At 39.3% G+C, this 19535-nt stretch overlaps 1 protein-coding gene across 2 annotated transcripts in view; it reads right to left on the reverse strand.

Moving 5' to 3' along the window:
* LOC106066198 (inactive tyrosine-protein kinase 7-like) overlaps nt 1–19535 on the reverse strand; it is a 224050-nt gene that overhangs the window by 75596 nt on the left and 128919 nt on the right. For both annotated transcript variants that reach the window (XM_056022222.1, XM_056022223.1), the window contains exon 3: nt 6711–6846. In XM_056022222.1, coding sequence (XP_055878197.1) covers nt 6711–6846 — 136 coding nt within the window. The remainder of the gene's footprint in view (nt 1–6710; nt 6847–19535) is intronic.

The following is a 19535-nucleotide window of genomic DNA, read 5'->3' on the forward strand; positions in this document are numbered from 1 at the left end:
GTTGGGTCATCAATTGTTTCACTTATTCTGTACCCTGACGCAACTGTTGAACTGCGTATCTTGAATATACATATTTTTTTTTTTTTTTGGGGGGGGGGGGGTATTGTGGATTTTCTTTCGCAAAGTTAATCAGATTAATCTGCACTTTTGTTTACAATTGATTTTTACAAAGCTTAAATCAACTCATTCTGTCTGTCCGGCCAAAAGTTTGTGTTCGTTATTTCTCCGACACCCAATCTCGGATCAAGCTGAAATTTCGCAAAATTATTTCTTTTACCTGACAACACAAGAATCAATATAAAAAAAAAATAACCAATTAGTTAATTAATTATTGGGGATAAATTATACTTTGTTTGGTATCTCAAACAAGAGAAAGAAATAGTACTGAAGTGGTGGTATAAGCTGAGTTAGTCCCCTTTATATAAGGCTGCCCTTTTAGGCTTAGTGAACACATACATGAAATAGAAAAAAATTCTACAATCTTCCATGTTCATAGACTCTTCGCTACTAGAATTGTTACCGCGTTGGCTTGAAAGGCCTGGGAAGATTTAGCTTACAAGTTCGAATTCAGTTCGTTCCTGTTTTAATGCTATTTTATTGTTAGTCTAGATCTATTACAAATTACATGACTGGTCCAAAGATACAGGTACGCCTAATAGAAGCTTTGTTTTTATTTTTTAACATTTTTTTTTTTAAGATCGCGTTTGATTCTGTCTATGGAAGCTCTAAATCAAGAGTTAATGCTTTTAAGAATGTGTCCTAGAAGCCCAGGAATGTTTGCTAGAACCTCGTATTGTTTCCTTCCTTCCTTCCTTAAAGACCACAATGTTTCCTAGAACCCCGGAATGTTTGCAGGAATGTTTGCTAACCCCGGAATATTTCCTAGAAGCCTTGAATGTTTCCTAGAAGCCCATGAATGATTCCTTGAAGACCTGGAATGTTTCCTAGAAGCCCATGAATGATTCCTTGAAGACCTGGAATGTTTCCTAGAAGCCCATGAATGTTTCCTAGAAGCCCATGAATGATTCCTAGAAGCCCATGAATGTTTCCTAGAAGCCCATGAATGTTTCCTAGAAGCCCATGAATGTTTCCTAGAAGCCCATGAATGATTCCTTGAAGACCTGGAATGTTTCCTAGAAGCCCATGAATGATTCCTTGAAGACCTGGAATGTTTCCTAGAAGCCCATGAATGATTCCTTGAAGACCTGGAATGTTTCCTAGAAGCCCATGAATGTTTCCTAGAAGCCCATGAATGATTCCTAGAAGCCCATGAATGTTTCCTAGAAGCCCATGAATGTTTCCTAGAAGCCCATGAATGTTTCCTAGAAGCCCATGAATGATTCCTTGAAGACCTGGAATGTTTCCTAGAAGCCCATGAATGATTCCTTGAAGACCTGGAATGTTTCCTAGAAGCCCATGAATGATTCCTTGAAGACCTGGAATGTTTCCTAGAAGCCCATGAATGTTTCCTGGAAGCTTAGGAATGTTTCCTTAAAGCCCAGGTTTTTTCAATTGGAAATTGTTAATGATTTGTTTTACATCATCACTTCGTTGCCTCCATCTTTAACTATGAAAGAAAAGCAAAGCCACAAGGGCGTATCTGTGTGAGGGGATATGAGGCTCCAGGAGTCAGCATCCTTTCAGTATTTCAAAGAGACATTATGGAGAATTTTTGGTGAGCTTGAAGGAAAACGGCGCAATAGAGGTCCTCCCCAGGAAGTATTATAAAGATGAAATCAGGCGCCATTCTGTTCTCACTGGCATAGAAAGGTCCTTGCAGAAGACATGCGCAGACGACGAAAAGACAACTTAAATAGATCCCCTACAAATAACGGCTTTGTGTGCATTAGGTGTGGCAAAATTTGCAGGTCGCAACTGGGTCTGCGCGGTCATGTGGAATACTGCACTCATACGTACTCTTCGGACTCGAAGACAATGCCTATATAGATCATGTACATTAGATTAATTTTTAACTGGAAGAGAAAGTACGTCAAGAAAATATTTCCCGCTAAACAATGGCATTGACGTCCTCTACTCTTTCCTCCTTCATTCAGATGTCAGAGATTCCCTCCTAACAAAACGTCGCCACTGCTAAATATTTCACCCTTCTCTGAGGAGACACCTCTGTGTGATCGCCATTAATCAGCCATCAAATTAAAATAACATTGTGGCTATCAGCTGGAATGGAATGCCATAAATACATATTTTATACATTTTTTGTTTCATTTGTAAAAACATTTAGATCTAAATAATGTGTGCTTCACGTAGAGTGGAAGTTTGATGGAGCAGCTAATTTTGATGATGTCATTACGACATTAAAACAAAATAATATCAGCTGATGGGGCATTGAATAATAAATTATTGGCAAATTTTAATGGAGCTTTTGGAGGCGAATTTAAAGTTGTTTTGAAATGATTCGCATTAGTTACCTGTGTACTTTGGTGAGTTGATCTAAACTATGGACATAGGTTCCATTTTGGCTTTAAATGTTGGTCACGTGATCATAATAGGAAGAATGGTAAGAATATATCCCAAGTTTATAATAAAATGACCACAAGTTTCCATAACTCTTTGTTAAAAACGAAGTCAACCATCGCTGTCCCTTTGAAAATTGTGCATGCCAGCATTACGAAGGGTCGGCCACACATTGTCTAATCAAATGCTTGTTTCAATCTTTTAGGCTTATTTGTCAAAACTTTAAGTTTCAAAATGTCAAACTCATCTTTTGGTGAAAAGGACAAAACAGTCGGTTCAGATTAAGCTATTCGTTTTAATTCCTGAAAGCATCTGAAGGCGAAAAATGAGACACCTTGCAAGTCATTTCACAGATCTTAAGTAGAAAATGTATAGATCTAGTGTATAGTGTTTATAGATCTTACGTGTAAAGGTACACAAAACTCATGGACTTCGCAATTCATTCTATAAACAATTTCTTCTTGGACAAAATGGCACACGTTGCCCTGTCCGAGGCCTGACTACCTCTACACTAGCACTGAGCCAAACCAAACAAAAAAAAATGTTTCCTTTGAAGATGGAAACATCTAAAGAGTGTTTTAAACAAAAGCCAACTTCAGAACGAGGCCCATGGCTTGGCCACATGTTTGAAGCACACTTCTGGAGTCCAACTGGTCATTTCCACAGACGTCTGCTACTACGTTTGCCCCCCTGCCTCTTTCTGATTCTTCGATGTAGGTCATCGTCTGATTATAAACAGCTCATCCTTAAGTGATCAATTCAATCAAGCGGACACTTTGAAGTGCACACGTTTACGCGGCATTTGCTCAGCAGACGACAGAATGATTTGAATTTAAAAACAAAAAAAAAGGAGCTCTTCAAAGTGAGTTAATGTTTACACCAGCCCCCACCCCCCACACCGACCTTTCTTTATCACCGCCTGCTTCGATACTTATCAACAACTTGTGTAAAAATCTGGAGTCCAATGCTCACAATTAATGAAACAATGTAAATGTCTCCTAGCTCGGACTGATATTCTTCTAGAACGTTTTTGGCGCGCTAATTGAAATATACCAGGCGAGGTGGCTGAGTGGTTAAGCTCATGGCTTTCGAACTAAGAGGTCCTTGGGTTCGAATCCTGGTAAAGACTGGGATGTTTAATTTTGGGATCTAATGGCGTCTCTAGGTCAATACAGCTCTAAAGGATACCTGACATAAGTTGGGGAAAAGTAAAGGCGGTTAGTCCTTGTGCTGTCCACATGACACCCTTGTTAGCAGTGGGTCACAGAAATAGTTGACCTTTACATCATCTGCCCCATATATCGCGAGGGGACTCTACTCTTTACGTACTGAAACATACATAGTGCCACGGTTTGTTTGCTATTTATTTCCTAACCTTTCCTAATCTTACTCACCACATTTCTTTATATTTCTTTCTCTTCTTTATTTTTTTTTTCCTTTTTTTGTGAATTGAATTGATTAAAGAATGTAATCGGCATTTTGAGAACAAAAAATCACAGCGTAAACAAAGAGCAGATAACTGTGATTAACCTTTAGCGAAAACCCCTGACTAGATACGAACTATACAAGAACTACAATGAATGCAATATCACTGAAGTAAGACTCAGTTACACACAATTATTGCTTTATAGAGTAATCCACTAGATTTAGTTGTCCCTCTTCAAGGTAACATTATCTTGTTTTATTCTGTTAAGGATTATTGTGTGTTATTTGGGTAAACATTGCTGAAGAGTTGTGTTTTTTTTTAAAGACCATTTGTTCAGTTTATTTAACTTGCAGAAATCTATGATCTTTCTGACATCATCGCTACAAGAAATATACTAAGAAAAGGGTGTTCTTGATCTTGTTCAGTTCAGGGAACCCCACTGGCCTACTTTTTTTTTAAATTATGAGATACGGCAGAGAAGTTATTATAATTGTATACAATTCTTATCTAAACCCCGTTTCGCGGACCCCTTCGGATCCGCGTACCACAGTTTGAGAACCACTGACTAAGAAGATTTTTGTTAAAATCAAAAAGTAGAACTGCAGACCTGCCACACTAAATACTTTCTTTAATCGACATTGTTAAGTGAAGCGACAAAGACATTTAATTTCTTCTAAACAAGACCCCAACCTGGCAGTATAGCAACTATCAGGAGATAATGGCAATAATGATATCAAAAATAATAATTACATTATTTAACTTATAGCAAGAAAATGAACATATCGCTAAGTCTAACTCTTAAAGAGAAGAGGGGCGAATATATTCTTAACAGTGAGAAAGATATTTTGATTCTGTTAGCATAACAATTTTCTCGATGTTTACCTTCGAAATAGATAGTACCCGAAGTAAAGTATAAGATAAAATAATAAGAAATATAATACTCTAAGGCAAGAGTATTATTAGCTGCATGCTCAGGTAGATAGCACAAGGTAAGTTTACTCTAGTTAGATAGACTCGACTCACGCTACAGTCAGAGCGGGGGCAATTAGCTCACTACACTTCTCACTGAAGGGGATTAGTTCAAATCCCTTGTGCCAGGTTCATGACCTAGTAGTGCTTTTGACGTGACTGACAGACGTCTGCTGTACCACTAACAGGGTCGGAAGCAGGCCGGGAACAAGGGTGGACGCCATATCCTCACCCCTCCCCACTGTTTAACTTATTTAAGGCGCACAATGTCTGACTTCAACTCTGCTTGTTAGTTTACTTAATTCTTTTTTAAAATGGGAACTTAATAATTCTAGTTGTATACAATTGGTGTCAGAAGGCCGAACAGTCTCCCAAATAAAGCCTATGGGATACAGCTCAGCACAAATAGAACATGAACTCAAACGACGCAAACCAGGCTGGATTGGGCACACAATGGGCAGAACAGCAGACGACATTGCAAGACAGGCTGTAGACTGGAACCCAGAGGGGAAGAGAAAGTCTGGGGGGGGGGACCAAAACAAACATAGAGGAGATCATTAGACCCCAAAAAACAAAGATGGCAGGATGGATATGGACACAATATAATATAATATAATATAATATAATATAATATAATATAATATAATATAATATAATATAATATAATATAATATAATATAATATAATATAATATAATATAATATAATATAATATAATATAATATAATATAATATAATATAAGGTCGATTGAATGGGGCGGGTTCGACAGTAGAGTATAAGTGTTTGCGTGCATGAGTGCTTGTACATTAAATTCAAGAAGAACACTTTGTTCATGTTTTAACATTATGCTGCCACTTTGAAGGCAAACAAGCCAGCGTCAACTTATGTCTCAAATTTTGTTTTCATGATTTGTGGTCTGTCAGCTATTTGAAGTCAAATCGACAATGAGATTTTAAAAAATATGCTACCAATCATCAAGTGGTGTTCAAGCGCAGGGCTCTTATGTATATTTCTTTGTCGCACGCACTTGGTGAATTAATGTTACCGAGTATTAATTATGAATGTGGGCGCAAGATTTTGAGTGTGCGTATTTGTGTGTCACATTTTTTTTTTTTTATTTTTTTTTTAGGAATACTGATTACAATAAAATGTTACTTGCGTGAGGACAGTCTTCCTGATTGAACATAAGAATTTTAGGGTAAACATTTTTCTTTTACTGCATAGAACTCTCTACGCTATTAAAAGCCCTCAAAGTAAATTTGTATAATAATTTTTTAATCTGTTTATGACTGGTTAAAAAGTTTTTGCATAGTTTGTAATATTGAGTTGTTTTGTTTTATTTTTTTTTTTAAAGGAGACTATCCCGCTGATGAAGATTAAAAGTAGCTATTGCATCTCTCATTAGGGTGACCTATCAAGTGGAACTCGGAAATAGTTTTTATTTGAGCGTGTTCTAAAGTAGATCCAACAAGAGTTGCTAAGGGTTATGACGACAGTTAAGGTTAGAGAGTGAGGAGTCAGCAGCGATTAGCTAGACAGACGAAGAGAGCGCTAGTTTGATTACCAAATCTGAGTTTCGCTAGAAATTTTAGTTTTGAGATCTTAAACCTCAGGTGATGGACGAAGATAGGAACAGATAGTCGAACAGAAAAACAACATAAGCACAATAGTCGAACTCCAATACAGAGGCGGTTAAAAAAATGAGCAATGTTTTACTAAAAGGTAAACGCTGTTTAGTTATACTTATGTCCATAATCAACTTATGACATATAACTTAGGCCTACAAGAAAGACTGACACTAGATTGATAGTACGCGTGTAATACTAAGGCTTGCACTTACCTAAACTTGTTGTGGTACCATAAGATAGTTGGTTCTGGGTTGCCCGAGACTTGACATTTCAGGTTCAGTTCCATCCCCGTGGCCACCTCTTCCTTTCTAGGGCGCTTCAAGACCACGTAGGACTTTTCGTCTATCCCTGGAAAGATAAGATGGTCAAGGAATCAATGGTTGAGGTAGCAATGGTTGAGGTAGCAATGGTTGAGGTAGCAATGGTTGAGGTAGCAATGGTTGAGGTAGCAATGGTTGAGGTAGCAATGGTTGAGGTAGCAATGGTCGAGGTAGCAATGGTTGAGGTAGCAATGGCTGAGGTAGCAATGGTTGAGGTAGCAATGGTTGAGGTAGCAATGGTTGAGGTAGCAATGGTTGAGGTAGCAATGGTTGAGGTAGCAATGGTTGAGGTAGCAATGGTTGAGGTGGCATTGTAGCAATGGTTGAGGTAGCAATGGTTGAGGTAGCATTGCAGCAATGGTTGAGGTAGCAATGGTTGAGGTAGCAATGGTTGAGGTAGCAATGGTTGAGGTAGCAATGGTTGAGGTAGCATTGCAGCAATGGTTGAGGTAGCAATGGTTGAGGTAGCATTGCAGCAATGGTTGAGGTAGCAATGGTTGAGGTAGCAATGGTTGAGGTAGCAATGGTTGAGGTAGCAATGGTCGAGGTAGCAATGGTTGAGGTAGCAATGGTTGAGGTAGCAATGGTTGAGGTAGCAATGGTTGAGGTAGCAATGGTTGAGGTAGCAATGGTTGAGGTAGCAATGGTTGAGGTAGCAATGGTTGAGGTAGCATTGTAGCAATGGTTGAGGTAGCAATGGTTGAGGTAGCAATGGTTGAGGTAGCAATGGTTGAGGTAGCAATGGTTGAGGTAGCATTGCAGCAATGGTTGAGGTAGTTGGTGATAATATCGGTGGGACAAAGTTCTGAGAGTCACATTTACAGCAAGATGAGGCAGACGGTCAAATAGGTTACACAAATAAAGATGCGTGCTCTTTCTCTCTCTCTCTCTCTATCTCTATCTCTCTCTCTCATTTTCACACAAACTCACTCTCTCTCAGTTTCTCTCAATCTTAGTGTTGGTCTTTATCGCACTCCTTCTCTCATTGTCTCTGTCTGTGTGTGTGTGTCTCTCTCTCTGCCTCTCTCAGTCTATCCCTCTCTCTGTATCTGTCGCAAACTGTGTCTCAATCTTTCTCTCTCTGTGTCTCTCTCTGTCTCGCTCCCTCCGTCTCTCTGTCTTTCTGCCACTCTCTCTGTCTCTCTCTCTCTTCCGTTCTCTCTCAATAGCTTTCTTGCTCACTTTGGCTCTCCCCGCCCCACTCTCTTATTGTAACCCGTTTCCCTCAAACTCACATCTGCTATCTGACTTTTATTCTCTGAACTGCCTCTCTCTTTCTAAGACTCTCTTGATTTCTCATTCTCGCTTTCTCTAGCTTTCAACCTCTCCGCCTCCCTCTCTCCCCCTCTCTCTTATTATCCCAACCTTTTCTCTTGTTCAATTATGTCCTAGAAAGGATAAGCAGCTTCAGTAACTATAAGGACACGAAACAGACTCTCCTGGACCTTCATCAGACTCGTCTAGAACCAAGTTACGTTGGACAGCCGAAACATTCCTATCGTAACAAAGTCACGCCGAAAGTCTGACTGACATTCACATACTTCAGTGTTTCCCAAAGTGGGGTACGGGTACCCCCAGGGGTAGATTTTGGGAGGGGGTGCGCGTTGCACCTCAATAACTATGCTCATTTTCTCTAGTACCCAGTTATTATGTTCTGTTAATAAATGGGGGGGGGGGGGGGGCGAGGGGGACTCAGCATTACAAAAACTATAAAAGGGGTCTACATAGGTTAAAGTTTGTGAAACACTGACAGATGTCAATATATATATATATATTTGAGTAAGAGTCTATCAAGAAATCTCCACGAGCGCTCGTCACAGTGACTATACAAGGTACTCACTCTTGGGCGTCCAGCTGCGCAAGGCAAGTCTTCTCCCCCACCCCCCCGACCCCCAACAACTCTCTTCACATATCCTGAAGCTGTGGCTAACTAACGGCAAGACATAGTTCAAGATGACAGGTCCCTGGATTAAAGAAGCCGTTAGAATTTAGACGTTAAAAAATAACAATTTTTGTTTAATATTTCATAACAGGTGTAGTTTTGTCTGGGTCTGTCTAGCGGGGGGTCGTTCAACTGACTAGACAGATACCCACAATAGAATGATCTACAAAGAAAAACATCACCCTTGCCACCCAGACTGACACCAAATTTTGTTTATTTTCATGCTTGGGAACAAGGTGAAAGAATTACGCTCTGTGAAAGTCGAAACTAGAGAGAGAGAGAGAAAGAGAGAGAGAGAGAGAGAAATAGAAAGCGACATAAAGAAAGAGAGAGAGAGAAAGAAATAGAGAGAGACATAGAGAAAGAGAGAGACAAAAAAGAGAGAGAGAAAAAAAAGAGAGAGAAAGAGATCGAGAGCGAGCGAGAGAGAAGAGAGCGACACAGAGAGAAAAAGAGAGAGAGAGATAGAATGGGAGAGGTAGAGAATGAGAGCGAGGCAGAGAGAAAGACTGAAAAAGACAGAAAGAGAGCGAGAGAGAGAGAGAAAAAAAAGAGAGAGAAATACCGAAAAAACGACTAAAAATCTCTGTGAAACATAAGTAGGTAAAGATAGAGAGATTAAAACAGAGAGAAAGATGCAGTGGGGGGGGGGGGAGATACAGGGAAACATAAAAACATGGAATGAAAAGACGGAGAATTGAAACAGAGAGAAAGAAAGACGCGAAGAGAATCAGAAATGCAAAGAGAAGAGAGAGAGAGAGAGAGAGAGAAGGAAGAGGAAGGATGCATGCAATGATACAAAGAGACAAGGAGAAGTAGAAATATACACACAAAGACAGAGAAGGAAATCGAAAGAGAGAGAAAAAATGGAAGGTAGCTCTCTTGGAAATGGGAGAAAAAAAAACGCTATTTCGTAGTCTGCTCAAGAGGAATAACTCCAGCAATAGTAGCGTCATGTTAGAAAGATTGTATTATTGCTTTCATTTAATTAACTTCAAATTAACTTCCTAATAAACTGCTTGTGAAGTTTCACTATAAACTAACATCACAATCAAAGGAAGGGGTGGTGTGACTTTATGTTATAACCTGACCACTGTCCCCTTCATCTGCAAGTGGATTTCATGGTTTTATTTCATGTGCTGACCATGCCATGACGCGTCTGTCCACTTACAACAAATGACCTATCCTGAGACCCCCATTAGAGACGCCAAAATCTATAACATCTACTTCATATGTTAAACATTCTAAAGTAGCCATAAAAATATGTGAACTCAAACAGATAGTCACGATTTGAACCCGCGACTTGCAAGATCCACCTTCATGAGTCGCCCCACTCCAGCAGCACTAAATTTTCCCTGCACTAATTTCTTCGTTTATTTTCTATTAGTTGTGCACTGATGTTGTTTGGAAAGCGGAAGTGGTAGTTTTGCCTTTGATGACGTGTCTATCCCTAGCGCCAGGTTACGGAGTAAGTAAAAGTGATGTCTAGCTGCACTCGACCGACGCTCAAACGGTTTATCTTATCGTCACCATTAGCCACATAGACCAAGACTCGTGTACGAGATGCTAGATAGAAATGAATAGATTACAATATCATTGATACAACTGTGGGAGAGAGACAAAGAATACGTGTCTGTGAGTAAGTATATGCAAGACAGGATAAAAGAGGGCGGTAGAGGGGGATTAAAGACTAAGACTAAGAATGCTGTATTGATCCTTATGGACATTTGTTGTGATTACAATAAACAAAAAAATACCTTCACATACATAGATCAGACAAAAACATAAAGAGCTCATTGAAGGACTTACACACAGACGTCTTGATCCTGTTCATGTTTCCTAGTCAACGAGTTGCGCTGATACAGTCTGACTGAGGGAGGAACGAACGAGGCGTAAAGAGAGAGACAGAGAGAGAGAGAGAGAGTTAGGAAAACGGAGAGATGGATTAAGAAAGATAGACATGAACAAAGACATTGAGGAGGAAGAGAAAGAGAATGAAAGAAAAAGAGAGAGAGAGAGAGAGACAAAGAGTCAGGAAGCAAAGATAAGATAGAAAAACAATAGAGAGAAAATCAGAAAACAAGTGAGACAGAGAGAGAGACAGAGAGAGAGAGAGACAGAGAGAGAGAGACAGAGAGAGAGAGAGACAGAGAGATAGACAGAGAAACGAAGAGAGAAATAGAGAGGTCATTTCGCAGATAAATGTTACATTATTTTGCCTAACCTCAAAGTATTCCTAGCGATATTGAAGAATCGACCTAAGTTTTGTGACTCCCCCCCCCCATCTCCAAAAAAAAAAAAAGTATTTTAGGGTAACGAAAAAAAAAGAGTGAGAACCAGTCACAAAAGTTGGGGAACCATTAGCTAACTATGTGAGAGCATTAAGTCTAAGAGAGGATGAGCCAAAGGAATAACTTGATTGAAAGTCGGAATGGCCTCTATTTTACCTGTGACCCCCCTTTTTAAAGCAATATGCGCCCTTCCCCCCCCCCTCCTAAAAAGACCGCGCTCACTAAGTCCTCCTTTAACACCGTCCTCTCTTCAGTGCTGCCTATAGAGGGGTCAGGGTGTCGGGAATGCACTTTGGGAGGTGCCACATGTGGCCGAGGTTAACAAAAGTTTTCCACCTTGTCGCTGGAAGAGATCATTGAATGCAAATCGAAGGAAGGACAAAGGGGAAGTGAATCTGCATGATATGCTCTTTAACCGATTAACTCCCCTGACTGTCACCCGTAAACTTCTGCTGTCTTCTCTTCAAATAAACTTCGGTGATAGAGACAGTGGATCTAAAACTATTAGAAGGTAACGGGAACATATATAGAAAATGAAACCATTTCGGTTACTTTAAATTAAAATACAACGTAGAGAGACATCTCCGTGTTCTAAAGGGGCGGTAAAATGAGGCAGGAGTCTGAGTGTTACTTATAGCTCTTATTCTTAAACGTATATTTTCATACATGGCGGAATGATTATAAATCGCAAGTATATTGGTGCATCCGGTGTAGAGAATAAAAGAAGTGATCATGGTAAGTCTTGTTGTTGTTGTTCAAGTTACGTGATAATATTTGCCCACTTCGTAAGCACTGCAGGATCAACATTTTTAAAGCTCTTCTGTTTGTCGCTTGTATTTTATTTAGCCATACAGCAGTTCCATTTAGCGTCCTTGACATTCTTTAGTTTCCCGTGAAAATCTCCACTAAACCCAGAAAAGTATTGACAGATCAAAAATAAATAAAATACGTACACATTAAAGAAACAGAAGGGGGGGGGGTGAGAATGATAGAAAGCCAGATACCCCCACCTCCTTTAAAAAAAATATTAGGTTTAATAACTAATGTAGCCAAGAGAGAAAGGTTCAAACCCTTTACTAGAATGTTTAATATCGAATGTCAAATGAAATACATAAAAGGATCATTCATTAGTGACGTCGTCACAAACTCCACCAAACATTGATAAGATTGTTTGAGTTTTGCCAGTTAGGAAAATATATTGACTCGTTAGTTTTAAAACATAATTTGATATTTTAAAAAATATTTCTCACGCAAGCACAACATCCATAACAGTCACATATGCACTCGGTCCATCCAGACATCTATGAAGAACAAGCATTACGCTCACGTCTGCTAATCAAGGAGCAGCACTGGTGCAGTTTCATGTCCTTGTACCTGTCAGTACTTACCTCCCTCAACAGACTATTGCCGCCTACTTGAAGTCAATTGGTCTATACGGATGTCTACATTGATGTCAGCAAGCAATTTTATAGTCAGACCATTTTATGGTGTGTTTTTTTTTCCCTTAGGGTTGACGTCATAAATGGATGATCCCATATATTTCAAAGCGCGTACTGCACAAATCACTATTTAGGGTGTTTATGGTTGTATGCTGGCGTGTATTATGATAATAAGTCAACTTCTTATCCTTTGTAGGATATTATCTTGACGTAGGCAGCTAGAGCATGTTTTAATATGATAATCATCACTAGATTCATTGAGACATGAAAGGCACGAAGCACTGACCTAGATAACATCTCTGGCAGTGGCCGCAATGACACGGAGCCAAACCTGACGTAAAAATGTAATATAATCACAAATATAATCTCAGAGTCGGCTCTAGGGGGATGCAGAGCCTTGGGTAAATAGATAAACGTTACATTTGGAAGGCCACACAACTTACATAACAGTGTGATGAAGAATATAAGTGCAGGATGCCCATTAGAAGCTGGTCGCTCTGGTCACGGCCTACACTTTAAAATGGCTGGCATAACAGTTTGGCTAAAGAGACTGCAAAATTATCAATGTTGACATGACAGTGTCACTAATGACATACAAGCACCGTGCCCACTAGCATGACAGGCATCCCCGAGAGAGATTATCACTGCAGCCGTCCATCACACTCGCTACCTCTGACCTTTAACCTCAATCACTAAATGGTCTGCGAGGCTTGCACGCGCTGTATCTCTCCCGCTGGTCAGCTAATGGACTAATCGTGCTGTTCCACGGAGACCCCCCCCCTTCCCCTGACTGGTAGCCACTAACCCCAGGTCCCAGAACACTTTTTGATTGACAGTAAAAAGACCGGATATGACCTATAACATTTGTACATACAGACTTGCTCCTAATCTCAACTCAACGGACTGCAATAAATCTACCACTACGGTTCCCTCAATATCTTTTAATGTTGAAAACTTAGATGGAGTACTTTTAACCAAACTAGTTGACAAGTTTTAACCCATTTACTTTTAACAAATATAGAGAGAAAAGAAACGGATTTCCCGACAGAAGTTTGTCGCTGGAAATCAGAAGGAATGAAGCAGGAACAACTTTATTTTTGGAGGAATGCTATTTGGAAACATGTGAATTCATAATCTGTGTGCATTTGTCTCGGTATGTAGAATAAGACAAATGTGAATCACATTTTAGATATAAAAAGATTACATTTTCTGGCTCTGGGATTTTGTCAAGATGACCCAGTGAAGTCAGGCAAAGATTGCTTCAGCTACTAACAGATAGTAGTTCCCGTTTTTATGAACTCTGTATTCTTTGCCAAATTTTCTTTACTTTTTAAATTAGTTCGGGTATATATGCATAAAGTGCGGGAAAATATGTAGGTCGCAACTGGGTTTACGTAGTTATGTGAAACACTGTACTCTCCTTTTCTTCGGAATCAATAAATGTTGGTATTTATTTAAACATATTCATTTCTATCTATCTATCTATCTATCTATCTATCTATCTATCTATCTATCTATCTATCTATCTATCTATCTATCTATCTATCTATCTATCTATCTATCTATCTGTCTGTCTGTCTGTCTGTCTGTCTGTCTATCGAAAGTAACCTGTATCTATGTGTTTAAATAAGTCTGATAGGTTTAATCTGGCTATGAATAGATGGACTAATTCTTGAACTGAAATACAAGCCACTAAAAGACTTGTGTCCAGAAATATAAAACAACAACAACACGATAAGAATCTTGACTAATGTCACAATCTTGAAATAAAATGTCTCTTGATATATTGAGAGAATCTTATAGTCTCGTCCGTTTAAAGATTTTATTTCACCCAGGATCTTAAATAGCCCATCCATTCGAAACCCCGGCTCCTTTCTCTTGAAGAACACCTGTTCCCTTGACGTCTGCAACGACACGAATCTCGGTCAATACTTTATTTTTAGCGACGGTGACACGTTTGGCAGGTCAGTGTAACATGGTCAAGGGTGGAAAAAAATATGACGTCATAAATAATTGAGACGGGACCAAGAACTGAACAGATTTGAACATTGTGACACACAACTAATAGGATTCTGAAAGACACAAAGATAAAGACACATTCCTCGTCCCATAGGCTAAGACAGATTTGTACAAATACTCCTTCTTATCCCTAGTGCTATTAGAGCATGGAATGGGTTGCCTGAGCTAGCCAGGAAAACCAGTGACTTGGCAGAATTTAAGTCATTGGTTAATATGCATGACTAAATGCATGACTCGTGGGACGTAATCATCTTCTTTTTTGAAGTAACGTCTGTATTATATAAGATAAGTAGATAAGAAGATTTGAACATTGTGACACGCCTTTCGTTTTCTCCTTTTTTCAGTAGGCACATAGACCAAATGACGTATGGTGTAGAAGGCAAGTTGACCTAGGACTTGTAGGGACAGTAAGCTCATGACCTGTTGTCACACTAACCAAAAAACACAAAGACCTGTATACACACGAACCAAGAGTCATATGGGCCAGTAGGCACAAGAATTAGTTAGGCACATAAACCAGAAAGCTAATGATTCAATGGGCACCGAGACCACTAAGACTAAGATTGCTTTATTGATCCTTACGGAAATTTGTTGTGACAACACATGAATAAACAAAACTACATGTAGGCGCACATGAAATAAAAGGCGAATGAGTCAGTTGTCACATAAACCAAAATGCGAACGAGTCAGTTGACGCATAAACCAAAAGGCGAACGAGTCAGTTGTCACATAAACCAAAAGGCGAATGAGTCAGTTGGCGCATAAACCAAAAGGCAACTGAGTCATTTGGCGCATAAACCAAAAGGCAACTGAGTCATTTGGCGCATAAACCAAAAGGCAACTGAGTCATTTGGCGCATGAACCAAAGGGCGACTGAGGTAGTAGGCACTAAGATCAAACGACATATAAACAAAGAGGGCCATTGACCAAGGCCACAATATGGTCTAACGGAGAGCGATCTTTCATTTCGGCATTCAAAAGTGGTCCGTGTTGACTGCTAATTGGCCACACTCCACATTTTGTGTCTGGCGCTCCAGACTCGAGAAAATGATCCAATGATTAAGACATTTTTTTTTGGTTCCCGCCCAAACGTCTGACATAAAGTGAGACTGCCAGGAGTCTATGGTTGGCTGACTCCATGGGAAACATTTGATGCTGAACTAACCAGGCCGGGACGTCAATGAGTTGATCTTTTCTTCGGAGCAGAAGTCAAGTGTTTTGATATACTCAGGGAGGTTTGGAGTCATTCTAGAATGAAATGTATTTTTTTTTATTGGTTGGAACTAAAGATTTGAGATTTATTTTGTTTTATTATTGACACCGATGGCATTGCCACTTGAGGTCAAAAGACTAGCATATTTGTGTGTGTGTGTGTTTTCTCTCTTTCTTTTAACTTCCTCTCCCTTCCTCTCTTTGCTCTCTGATACTCCTTATCTCTCTCTCTCTGTCTACCTCCCTTTCTCTCTCTCTCTCTCTCTGTCTACCTCCCTATCTCTCTCTCTCTCTCTCTCTCTATACCTCCCTTTCTCTCTCTCTCTCTCTCTCTGTCTACCTCCATTTCTCTCTCTCTCTCTCTCTCTCTCTCTCTGTAAATATATTTTTTTCTCCTCCTCTCTATTCCTCTCTCGCTCTATCCATCTCTATTTCTTTATTTCTCTCTCTTTATCCCTTTCTCTCTATCCCCCTTCTCTCTCTCTTTCTCTCTCTCTCTCTCTCGTGCCTCTTTTTGTATTAGTGTTGACACTCTGATTCTCCGTCTTCGACCTGATCTTTATTTTTTTATTTTCTGTTAAAATTTAGGTGAGGAGCACCCGATACATTATTTGGCAAGGGTATAATGACATGACACGTGCCAAGATACAAGTCAATACATATGCCAATGTACATGGGTGACACATGTCAGGTCTCACGTGCAGACACACATTAGCGGCGGCCAATGGAAACGCTTGGATGAATGTTGTTGATAGTCACGTGACCTGGTGTTAGGAAACGTTTGAACTAAGAAGCGAAGTTTACACGTGAACTAAGGTGGTCGAGGAATAATGAGTAAGATTATTATTTATAAGGATTGACAAACGGACACAGGAATAAGGTCATAGAGGCATATGGCTACGAGGCTCATGGACCAGTAATAACATGAACTTACCATGGACCATGGACAACAAGTGAATCAAGTCTTCATATAAATAAATACTAGTGGAAGGATTAGGGACATTAATTTTAAGGCTTTAGTGTCCGTGTGTGTGTGTGTGTGCGTGTTGTTGAAAACATATGATTTTTAAATGGATTGTATTTCAAAACTTTTTCTAATAACTGATGTCTATTGATGATCATAGTTAATCCATTTTGGAAGATCATGTGGCTTTAAAGAAAGCCATTCGCGAGTCATGTGACCAACTGTTGGAAGAAGAAGACTCCAGACCTTGACCCCGCATCTTACATCCCGAGGATTATTTTTTTTAAGGGATGTTCCCCCGGCATGTGATCCATCTACGGAAGTCATTTGTGGCTGGAGACCAGGAATTCTGGGATATGGCTCGTGCTGTTAAGGAAGAATAAATGAGACAGAGAATTGTGGGATCGGTTTCTGCCCGCCAGCGAAATGACGACAGTCTTTGGTGATCACATCTTGATGTAGGGTATTTTAGAAAATATTTTTTTTTTTAGATTCCGTGGTCATTTGATCAAAAAGAGTTCACTAATTGCTACAGTTACAGTCCTTCCAGTGCAATGACTAACGTTTGTTTTAGTACTGGATGCTGTTGTTTAGTTCTCACCAGAGGCGGTTCTCAAGCTGCGAAATTAACAAAACTCCTGGTGGTCATTGGAATTTTTTTGGTTTGAGATTGTATGACCTCTTGCTAAACCATTTGGTTCGAGTTAAGAAAAAGGAAACGGCCTTACATTCTGGAAGGAGACATTGAAGCAAGGCTTGTGTTGGTATTGGGAAAGTAGTTTTTTATTTTTTTAAAGGAACTTAGAGCATGGCGTGTTTTTTTTATTTTATTTTAATAGGAACTTAGAATAGGCTTAGATTTTGATAAGAAATTTGAAAAAGGATTTAATTGTTTATAGGAAACTTAGAGCAAGACGAACTTTTTTGTAAAGGAGCCTAGAACAAGTCTTGGATATTTATACAGAACTTACAACAAGACTTAAATTCTTATATGGAACTTATAAAAATGCTTGGCTTTTTATAGGAACTTAGCACGAGCATTGGATTTTTTAGGGAACTTAGAACAAAGGTTGCAGTAGAGCACGGAGCCATGAAATTATTAATAGAATGAGAGAAAAAGGGAGAATAGTTGTAATAGGAAGTTAATAAAATAAAAAAGAGGCATCATATTATTCATAAACAAACAATCAAACGCCCAATATAAAAGGCTTATTAATAATGCAACTATTCATATGGGATATCCCCACGATGGCATGTGACTGAGTGATTTATTTTTTTGTTTGAATCATCCATTTTGTTCTAAATGTCTGAAAACAGAAGAATTTGATCATTAAAATAGGTTAAATTTTGTCTGTAACATTAAAGAGACGGTCACTATAATTCTTTAGAATAAAGTGGCTTTGGCGCCCCGACCACCCGCACACCACGAGGATACACACACACACACACACATACTGGCTGATATACAAATAAACGTTTGGAATATAAAAAAAAAACAACTTCTGGATGAATGAGTCAGGGATGATATTGAAATAACCGCGCAGTTAGTTGCCTGGAGGGCATAGGGGAAATGTCAAAAACTGGCTGTGCTTCTCAGCGTTTATCTGGCAGCATCAGTCAGAAAGCAAGAAGAGAAAGAGAGAAAAAGAGAGAAGGGAAAGCCGGTGAGAGAGATAGAGCGATAACGTAAAGGATTACAAAACAGTATCTTGATAAGAAAGAATTACAAGATCATATAATAAGATTAAAGCATGTTGTAGTTGATGGGTTTTTTTTTTCCCCAATCGTTGGGATAAAAAGCGTATCAAGATGATGATTAAGATTATATAATCATCCAATGTTATGACAGATTTGAGTCAAATTCAAAATTGACCTGAATGGCGAAACGAGCACAGCGGTACACAGAATATTATTACGGACGCACTCCCCCCCCCCCCCAAGTGTCGTGTGGGTTATATGCGGCCCTTTGAAGATTTTGATCACAGTGCATCATGAGGCTTATTGATATGCGGTTAAGCGGCCCGGGGTCTGTATCAAATTATTTAACCCAATCTTAATTCGAATATTAATAGCAACCAAGGCAGTAAAGGTATATCTAAAAGGGTGAGGCACACCATTATTTATCAAAATGATTCATTTAAAAAACAAGGTGAAAGAAGTACTGAATACATTTTATTGTGAACCTAGAAAACTAGCGATCTCTCTAGCAAGACAGTTAAACAGACAGAAAGGCAAAGGAAGCAGGCAGTAGATGGTGGTCGACTCTGTCCATAGTTGCAGATACCGGTAGCATTAAGATAATACAACCTGAAAGAGAGTCCAGTGATGTGCTTTGTTATATATCATAGACAATACAAGAACAAAGGGGCTTAATCAACATTTTGTTGCTTCATTGGGAAAAATAGAATTATGACGTCGTGCGTTCATGTGGTCTAGCTTGAATTTGTGTGAATGAAATTAAACCGGAAGTTTCAATTCAAGGTTTTTTCTAGGCTTTGTTTCTTTTCAAAGTCACTTTGTTTCATTCAAGGAGATGACATATGCTGAATTATATTAATCTCTAACCTCTTAATATATCCTACACACAAACGAATTAAAATATCAACTAGAGAGTAGTGGTGCTGACCTATATATACTCACTCACAAGTAAGCATGACTTCAAATTAGAAGATGCGTTCCGTGTAGGCGTGTTTGTGAGTGCGCGCGAGTAAATGTCCTGTCATGGAAACGGTCATCTGTCAGGCCTGGATGTGTGCAACATTATGTAGCCACCCTGCACCAGAGGCGTGCACTGAGTAAACAAGACGTCTGCCCTGAGCTCGCAACACCCTCGAACCATGAGTGACACCC

This window comes from Biomphalaria glabrata, chromosome 3, assembly GCF_947242115.1.
Source record: "Biomphalaria glabrata chromosome 3, xgBioGlab47.1, whole genome shotgun sequence".
NCBI classification, from domain to species: Eukaryota; Metazoa; Mollusca; class Gastropoda; family Planorbidae; genus Biomphalaria; species Biomphalaria glabrata.